The 10,640-nt window shown below is 35.9% G+C and overlaps 1 protein-coding gene across 1 annotated transcript; it reads right to left on the reverse strand.

The window, feature by feature from the left end:
* Positions 1-8,294: 8,294 nt before the first annotated feature.
* Positions 8,295-10,196, reverse strand: LOC104104212 (transcription factor PRE6-like). The gene is made up of 2 exons (XM_009612236.4): positions 9,758-10,196; positions 8,295-8,918 (listed from the first exon to the last, which is right to left on the reverse strand). The coding sequence occupies exons 1-2, from the start codon at positions 9,884-9,886 to the stop codon at positions 8,766-8,768; spliced, it is 282 nt and encodes a 93-aa protein (XP_009610531.1). The 5' UTR covers positions 9,887-10,196; the 3' UTR covers positions 8,295-8,765.
* Positions 10,197-10,640: the final 444 nt, after the last annotated feature.

Here is a 10,640-nt window from a genome sequence, read left to right on the forward strand (position 1 = left end):
CCTTAAGTAGCTGAACAGAACGTTAATTCTCAAAACGACAAGTCGGGTCGTTACATTCTCCCCCTCTTTAAACATACATTCGTCCTCGAGCATGCCAAGAATTATTCTGAGGACATTAAATTACTGAGTGTACTATTGCACACCTACTCGCGGTGAGTCCACGTCACCAAAATTTTAACATGGTCCGACAACACTATCTCAGTTGAGATTATTTCATTTATCCACATTTATATACTTTAAAACCATTTTCTTACCCTCCAAACATTTTTTTTAAAAAGCTTGATTTTCACATCAGCACACAGTATTAGTCTCAACCGGATATAGCAACTCGTGCCTACGCACACATCATACGTATGCCTTTAACCATATCTCTGGTCATAATAGATGTTCATAATTAATTCCAGCATCGTCAATTAACCTCATATTAACCAAAACCTCGTTTCGAATTTTTACAACACTGACAGCAAAACGTGAGGCATGAAAACCTCATAACTATTTACCCGACTTAACGAGTCATATTAACGCCACCTGGGCACTCACCTTGTGGGCTAAAACTCAATAATTACAGCACGAATATGGTTAAATATGCACAGAAAAAAAATACAAGAATTATCAAATAAGCCTAACAGACATAACTCACTATATGTGCTATAATGCAAAACAAATTCACAAGGGAGAATTTAAAACATATGAATTTAACCACAAATATCTCATCTCGATATAACTTCCATTGCGGCACGTAGCCCGGTTTAAACATATCAATTCACATTAAAACGTGAGGATCCCATCCTCAGCTCTGAATCACAAGTATTATGCACATCGTGCCAAGTGATTTTTTTTTCATTTCTTTTTCCTTCTTTTAAATAAATCTCGACAAACAATTTCACAACACATAATGAGCCTCCATAGAAGTAGGGCATTAAATTCATAATTGTTAACCAAACTATCTCGAATTTATATCAAAACCCATTGTACCGAGTAATAGAAAGTCACGTTTGGACTCATAGCCCTCAATAGTGTACAAAACAAAAATGATAGACATGGGCTAACACCATCAAATCTCCCAGCAGGGATAAACACGTGAGTGGAGTAGAAATTTACAAACTCACTGTATAAGGAGCATGATAGGAGATCTCACCTCAATAATCGGGATTGAATCAAAATAAGAATAGTGCCCCTTTATTATTAATTAAATCATACCTATAACGACACCATATGGTGTAGAGGCCTCAACCATACCATAGCAATTATATCAATGGGCTGGGCCTCCCCATCTAGGGCGCCCTCTACCCGCCTATCCTCCACCCCTAACTGGTTGTGCATGTGGGGTAGTAACTAGAGTAGAGCCTATAGCCTGAGTGTTCTAATGAAATCCACATCTCCAAAGTCTGGAACAATCTTTCATGATGTGCGTAGTATCACCACACTCATAACAACCCCGCTGCGGGAACGGCTGCTCATACTGAGTTTGTGCTGGATAACTAGAATAACTACTATAAGAACCCTGTGCCGGTGGTGCACTAAAAGTATTAACTGGAACACTATGAGTACTCTAAATTGCAAACTGGATTGACCGACTGCCCGAGCCTCTGCCATGATGAGTGCTAGATACAGAGTAGAATCCATTGAATCCTCCAGAATTTTGAGACCGCTTGGCTTCCTTAGACTCCCTTTCCTCGATCCTAACACGTTCTAACATTCTCGCAATCTCTACTACTTGCTGAAATGGAGTATCAGACTGCAATTCTAGAGCCATGCATATTTTATGATCATAATCGAGCCCCTCAATGAATCTTCAAACTCGCTTTCTGATTGTAGGAATCAAAATAGGTGCATGACGGGCTAACGCACTGAACTTGATGGCATATTCTGACACCGTCATGGTGCCTGACGCAACTATTCAAACTCTGTGCGCCACGTATCCTAGAGAGTCTGGGGAACAAAATCTTTCAAAAACATCTCTAGAAATTGAGCCCAAGTTGGTGGTGTCACATCGACTGGTCTACCCTTTTCATAAGCTTTCCACTATAGATACGCTGATCCTGACATCTGAAATGTAGTAAAGGCAACTCTGCTTACTTCTACAATACCCATGGTGCAGAGAATATAGTGACACTTTTCTAGAAATCCCTGGGCATCCTCGGTAGTTATGCCACTAAAGGTAGGCGAACTATACCTCTTAAATCTCTCAAGTCTCTTTTGTTCTTCTTCTGATTCCTCTGGCCTGACCTTAGGCTGAACCGAAATAACAGGCTGGACCGGTACTATACTCGGAACCTGACCAATGTTAACCTGTTGCTCTAGAGTATGGTCGGTAGGAGTATGAACTCATCCCCCAATCTGTGAAATATTTGGTGAAACAGAGATCAATCTCGCCTGGGTCAATGTACAAAACATGTTCAAGAATTGTGCTAAAGTCTCATGAAGTCCGGGGGTAACAACAGGTGATTATGGTACTTGTCCCCCAACCGGAGCTACTGGCGGCTCCTAAACTGTTGTTCTGACAGGTGCTCTAGCTGTGGCACGTGCCATTCCTCGCCCTCTACCTCGACCTCTACTTTGGCCCCGGCCTCTCGCGGCCCTAACAGAATGCGCAGGTATCTGCTCACCTGACCCTGTAGCACGTGTCCTCACCATCTATGAGAGATTATTGATACAAAGGCTCAAACTCCAAAATCAACAAATTTCGCACGACAGGAATGAAATAAGTGGAAATTTTCTAACAGTTCTGTAGCCACTCGAAGACAAGTACATACGTCTTCATACCGATCCGCAAGACTCTACTAGATTCGTTCGTGACTCGTATAACCAATGAACCTAGAGCTTTGATACCAACTTGTCACGACCGAAAATTTCACCACAGACGTCTTGATGGCACTTATTCTCTACGACTAGGTAAGCCGATTACAATTTCATTTCGAGCTTTTTTTTTTAAACATATAATTTAATACAAGTGTCGAAACCAACAGTGAAAATAATTATAACAACCTCCCAAGACTAGTAATACATAGTCATGAACTCTAACTGAATACATGCAATGATCTCAAGGATCGAATATACAATATTGTTCGAATAAGAGTTCATAGTACAATATAATGGAAAGACTCCAAGGGACTGCAATGACCAAGCAGTCCTACCTTGAATCCTTGCGATCACACTCTAATCTCTATCCAAATCCGATATATCCAATACCTGGCTCTGCACAAAAATATGCAGAAGTGTAGTATGAGTACACAGTCAGTACCCAGTAAGTATCAAGACTATCCCTGATGGACTAGTGATGAGGTACAGTCAAGACACTCACTAGTCAAATAACCTGTGCAATATAGCATACGAAAATAATATAAAATAAATAACAGTGATGGCAACAATAATCAACTTGTGACATAAACAGAAAGGCAACAAGAACACCATAAATATTGCTCAAACGAATAATAAACACAAGTACAGCTAATTAATCAAGTCCTTCAAAATATACATCTTTTATCTATAAGTTTTTCAAATAAAAATCTTTAGAATGTAATCCGTACAATTAAATATATCCCAAATATGCTTCCTTCAAATAAATATCTTACGAATATAATTCTTTCAAATAAATATCTTTCAAATATAATTTTTCAAGTAAATATCTTTCGAATATAATTCTTTCAAGTAAATACCTTTCGAATATAATTCTTTCAAGTAAAATTCACCATGTGACACCTCATTTAACTTTTCCGGTGTGAGAAATATATTCAAGATATCATATAAAATGGCACGGTAACACCTTCGTGCATTTATCTCATTAAATTCATAACTTTCCTGGTGTGGGGAATATATCCAACATATAACATCGAATGGCACGGTAATACCTTCGTGCACTTGTCTCATTCTCACCCGATATATATATATATATATATATATATATATATATATATATATATATATATATATATATATATATATATATATATATATATATATATATATATATATATATATATATATATATATATATATATATGTAGATCAAATCAATTGGCACGGCAACACCCTTCGTACATTTATTTCTTTCTCACCGAGCATACATATAACAATACCAACTAGGTGGAAGAATGCCAATAACAATAAAAGAAATAAAGTGTGAGGCACACAGGAAGCAACAACGACTACAAGTCACATAGAAAATATAGGTGCACAATAACAGCTCAAGATAAAGGCATGAATGTATACACAATGAAAATATATCACAATATAATGTATGTCTTTTGTCCTCGCCTGCACGAAAACACCCTTCGTGCCATGAACATATGATAATATAAAAAATAATGGCATGGCATTACCCTTCGTGCTTTTACTCTCATCCTCTCATGATAATGTATATGCAATAGCACGACATTATCCTTCGTGCATATTAATGTATATGAATGGCACGGCATCACCCTTCGTGCTTTATACCTTTCCTCACATGACTATATAACTGAAATGGCACGGTATCACCCTTCGTACTTTACACTCTCCCTCACATGATAATGTATATAAAATGGCACAATATCACCCTTCGTGCTTTACAGTCTTCCTTACCAAGCACATGTATATCATTAACAAGCAAGGTAAGAAGCATAAATAACATCAAGGAGAATGTTTAAACGACAACACAATACAACAATTCATATCACAATGTTCCCACATGCCACAACCAACTCCAAAGATACAACAAAATCAATTAATTTAATAGAAAATAGCCCAAGGCTCCACAAAACATATATAAAACCTCAAGAAATTTTTGATAAATACAACAACAACAACAACCCAAGTATAATCCCACTAGTGGGGTCTGGAGGGGAGGGGGGTTGTGTGTACGCAGACCTTACCCCTACCATGAAGTAGAGAGGCTATTTCCAATAGACCCTCGGCATCCTTCTCTCCAAGAACTCCCCACCTTGCTCTTGGGGTGACTCGAACTCACAACCTCTTGGTTGGAAGTTGAGGTTGCTTACCATCAGAGCAACCCCTCTTGTCATTTTATGCCAATTTGTTTTATAAATGTATATATTAATGCCTCATAATAAACTTATTTAATAATTATTTACAGATAAGGAATCCATAATGAAATTATTTCCAAGAAATGTCAACCCAACTAACCACGGTATTTCACATAAAAATCAAAGTGACAATCACACCAAATTATCATATAAAAATAACCTCGACAAACAAAGAATGAGGGATGACAAATAAAGGATTTAATAAGTGCCAACCATTTCCACTTTAATACATAAAGGCGTCTACAAATTTTAACCGATATAATTTGCATATATAAGCCAAGTACGTACTCGTCACCTCGCGTACTTGGTTTTCAATTACACAATTTTCACATAAGACTCAATACCTAAGGGGTAATTTCTCCCACTCAAGGTTAGGCAAGATACTTACCTTTTTAAAGTTAGGCCAATATTCCAAAATAGTTTTCTTGCTTGAATTGACCTACGGACAACTTAAATCTATCCAAATTAATTGTGTAACTTCATTAAAATTCATCGGAAAAAATTTCGGATAATGAAACGTCGACTTAAAAATTCACATTAAAAAGTCAACCAAAAGTCAACATGGGGCCTCTCGGAACCTGCCAGGATTTTCATGAAATTCGAACACCCATTCCGATACGAGTTCAAGCATATTAATTTTATCAATTTTCGATAACAACTCGACCTCCAAATCTTAAATTTTCGTTCTTGAAGAGTTTTACAATTTTCTCCAATTTCTTCCATTTGATTCACTAATAATTGATGAAAATAACCATGGAATCAAGAAGTATAATCACTTTTGGATATAGAACACTTACCCCAATCCATATGGTGAAAATCGCCTCAAATATCGCTTCAATCCGAGCTCCATAGCTCCAAATATGTTAAAATGGCCGAAACCCCCATTTTAAGAATATGTCCATGCAATTCTCATTTGACATTTGAGACTTATAAATCGCATTTGACACTTGCGATTTGCCTCAGCCCCAGAACAATAACAGTCTTTCCTGATAGAAAAATGGGCATAACTCTCTCATACGATGTCTGAATGATAAATGGTTTAACTTTCTGAAAATTAGACACTATGGGCTACAACTTTTATGTTTTGCTCATCTTCCAATTACTTATAGATAGCGAGATATAAGCTCCCAAATTCAGCTCGGTGCAGCAGAAATTTCTTCTTCGCGATTTCAAAACTCTTCCCAGATAGTCTGTAGTGTATCAACCATATATTTTAGTATCTAACTCAAACTACCAAATGGGTTAAATTTCTAAAAACTAGATACAAAGGTCTACAACTTTCATTTTTGGATCATTGCCAAATTCCTTATAGATTACGAGATATAAGCTTACAAATTCAGCCATGTGCAACAGAAATTACTGCGATGCACACTGCCAGGCAAAACAACTCCAATACTAGGCTTCAGTTAATCGATCATAACTTTCTGTACAAATATCCAAATGATGAATGGTTTACATTTCTAGAAACTAGACTCAAAGGGTACAACTTTTATTTTTGGATCATCTCCAAATTCCTTACAGATTACGAGATATAAGCTTCCAAAGTCAGCCCTGTGCAACTTAAATTTCTGCGATGCACACTGCTGTAGCCAAAAACCAGGAGTTAAAAATGGCCTAGAAATGGTCCGAAACTACTCCGAAACTCATCTGAGCCCCTCGGGACCCCGTACGAACATACCAACAAGTCTCAAAATATATTACAGACTTAGTCGAGGCCTCAAATCACATCAAACAATACCAAAATAACGAATCGCACCTCGAATCAAACTAATGAGTTTATGAAATTTTCCAAATTCTATATCTTATGCCGAAACATATCAAATCAGTACTTCATATTTTGCATACAAGTCATAAATGACATAATGGAGTTGTTCCAATTTCCAGAATTGAATTCCGACCCCGATATGAATAAACTCAACTCCCGGTCATACTTTCCAAAAATCTTCTATTTTTCAACTTTCGCCAAAATGTGCCTAATTGTCCTACGGACTTTCAAATCTAAATTCGGACATTGCGCCTAAGTCCGAAATCACCATACGAAGCTATTGAAATTATCAAAATTCCATTCCGGAGTCGTTTGCTCAAAAGTCAAATCTCCGATCAAACTTTATTAATTCAAGCTTTATAAATGAGAATTATTCTTTCAATTAAATTTTGAATCTTCCGAAAACCAACTCGACCACACACACAGGTCATAACACATATTACGAAGTTGCTCGGGACTTTAAGTCGGTGAACGGAACGTTAATTCGCAAAACGACAAGTCGGGTCGTTACAAGAGGAGCAACACCTAAATGGCCATATGCAAGATGGATTTGGAATAGATTAAATATTCCAAAATACTGCTTTATAGGTTGGTTGATAATGAGACAGAGATTACTTACGAGAGACATATTACATATGGTGGGAATAAGCTAGGAGAGAAACTCTGTGGAATGAAGGATGAACAATCCATCATTTGTACTTTGAGCGTCAATTCTCCGGAATGTGCATTGATGAACTATGCAACTGGTTGGGAATAAAGCTGAAGCAAATAGATATGTAGAGCATTTGAAGGAAAATGGGAAGATGTATTAAAGGGAGAGTATGTCGAGGATTCGTGACCTCAATCATTATAGCAGTAATGTATGGGATATGGAGCAAGGAATGAAGCACTATGAAATCAAAAAGTACCATATCCAACAAAGATGTGGAAGAGCATAAAAGAGGATAACAAATATAGACTACAACTGATAAAAGCCAACATGAAGAATAGGAAAGAAATAGAGTGGATCAGTCAATTGTATAGATAGGGAAACAACAATGACTTTACAAATAGCGTAGGATCAGCTTCTAAATGGGCAGACCTACCTAGTAGGGATGCTTAAGGAGGAAGATAATAAAGTATAGTTTTGACATATATATAGCTAGGATAGATTATGGATTGAAAATATCATTGTAAGTAACTTTTGTCTGGGGATCAATAAAAAAATTTCTTTCACCTACATTATTTTGATATATTTGACACATGATAGCTATAATTAAACAAATAAAAATATGCTCTTTCTTAAAGTTAAACTTATATACAATAAACCTCTTTATAACATACTTGTTTATTCAGATATTGTTTTGCAGCTACAGTGAAGTGTTGTTATAGAAAACATATATTAACATAACATAAAAAATTTGGTTCCAAAGAAAACATGACCATTATACTAAAGTGCTATTATAGAAGATATAGAGATGTTTAACACAATTCAATAGTGCGAACATTGCTCATAAACCTTAATATATGAGAAAAAAAGAAGATAAAATGATATTATTAGATGATAAAAATATCTTGAATACTTACATACTCAACAAATTAAGGCTGAGATCAAAGTAGCATCAGCTCTTTAAATGGATGGATACAACAATACAACATCATCAGTAAATTAAAAACTACTCTAATATATAAAACATTGGCAAATCTAAGTAGATATTGTCCCTCTTATTTTAAATCTATATATGTGACATAGCTTGCTAATGCTAGCTAGTCTAAGCAAAGCGCGAATGACCCAGGTACACATGGGATGGGAAAATATAAAATTAAAAAAAACGAGAGAAAACCCCTTGGAGTGGAGCCAAGGATGGTCCCTCTCCTACTTTGACCTAGCGGCCAAAGCCCTAATTAATAGTAATTAATAACTGCTGCATCTTAATAGAATTTTTAATCAAGTAGAAGTTGAGCTAATATATAGCTACTTGTTGAAGTTGCTATCATCACATAAGTAAGCTTCTAATAATAGAAGCTTGAGCACTGTCACTTTCAGTTGATTCCAAAAGCTGTGATAATCTATCACTTAGCCCATCCACTTCGCTGTGTAAATTCCTTATATAGTTGCAAGTTTCTTGCAACACTTTTGAAGCTGAAACCTGTTTGATTTAATAAAAGAAAGGCATAAAATATGTTAGAAACTAGCTAAATTTCATGACCCTTTTTCTTACTCTTAACACAAAAGAACTTAAATGTAGGGAAAAAGGTGCATATATAGGTGACTTCAACCAAGAATCTATATTGAGGTAATTGCAATGTGTCCGAAATTAGAACAGTTTATTCCATTTTGATACTTAAAAAGAATGAACTAAGGATATTATGTAGTTCTCACGCACTAAGGATGTCAGCATTTGTAAAATTCTTTTACGAGGAAGCAACATCTTATTCTTAAAAATATTATAGCTGCCCCATATGTGGTCTACATCTTATTCTTTTCGCAAGAACTTTCCAATCGTAAACCAATTCAGAAGGGGCTCCATATCATCTCGTTGGCAGTAAAAACCCAAAACCCTATATTGGTAATTCAATAGGTCAAGCAAGTCTGCTGGCAAGCCTGTCAGCTATTGGCTTCTTTCTATATCCCTGTTCAAGAAAGTTATTGTTGTATTATTGAACACAGTTCAGGCTCAACTCATTTACTTTATGTGCGAGGCAGCAAACAAGACAACTACATTTTGGCTTGAAATTAATGAGGACTTGTGGGCTAACTAGTGGGCATGAAAATGTCACCCTCAAACTTATCTCTAAAAGGAAAAGAAAGGCCACACAAAATATGGGAAGTTTCTTGGAAATGCGTTTCATATATTATTTGCACCCACACACACATATTTATGGTGAAGTAATAAATTAAAAGAAGACAAGAAAAAAAACAAAACAAGTAGTAAAAAATAAATTTATGTTACGTGCACTGATAATGTAAATAATTTCTCGTAAGTACCTTGTCAGAACGCCTATTACGGATTTCAGGAATAAGTTGTTGTAACTTGGAAACGAGATCGGCGATTTGATCATCACTTATTCTGGAAACTCCTGAAGATTGTCTGGAACGTGATCTTCTGCTTGACATTGTCACTTAACTTGTCAGGGAAACTAAGAAAAGGAAATTATCAAAAAAAGAAAGACAAAAAGCCAGAAAATGGGAGTTGTCAGATAGAATCTTGAAATGAATGTGTAATGAGTTCTGTGGAGTGATGAGGGGGGAATGGAAAATATATAAGGGGGGTTTAATAAGAAGAAGAGATCAAGAATTGAAGATAACTGTGTTAAAGAGACAGGTATGGACAGAGAGATAAGGGAGGTATGAACAAGAAATTAAAAAAAACACTAAGGTAGGAGTGTTGGAAGTGAAGAAGACAAGTGCATGGGATAAAGCAGTGGGCTATTCTTGTTTTTAAATAGAGACTTTGAAATATAGAGAAAGAGAGTTAATCAATCAGATGATTTTGGGGGGAGGTGGGATATGGGGTCCTTTTGTGATGTGAGCATAAGTGAATTTAAGATTTTTAATTAATGAGTATGAAGCATCACAACTATATTTCACTATTTTTCTATTATCACAACTATATATTTTTCACAAATATATGAACTTTATTTGAATATGCATCTAGTTTGATTCGAAAATAATGAAATATGGGTCTACGCATAAGGGGTGTTTTATGGCTCATTAGGGTTATTAAAGTTAACCCTAGTATTTTCTATATATAGATATTTATACTGTAAAATTAAATATATTGTACGTAGTATTTTTTCTACGCCCTCTTCTCCTAAAATCATATTAGGGGTTAGACTGCGATATTGAATATTGCTCCAACACACCTTGA

The sequence above is a fragment of the Nicotiana tomentosiformis genome, chromosome 10 (genome assembly GCF_000390325.3).
Source record: "Nicotiana tomentosiformis chromosome 10, ASM39032v3, whole genome shotgun sequence".
NCBI lineage: Eukaryota > Viridiplantae > Streptophyta > Magnoliopsida > Solanales > Solanaceae > Nicotiana > Nicotiana tomentosiformis.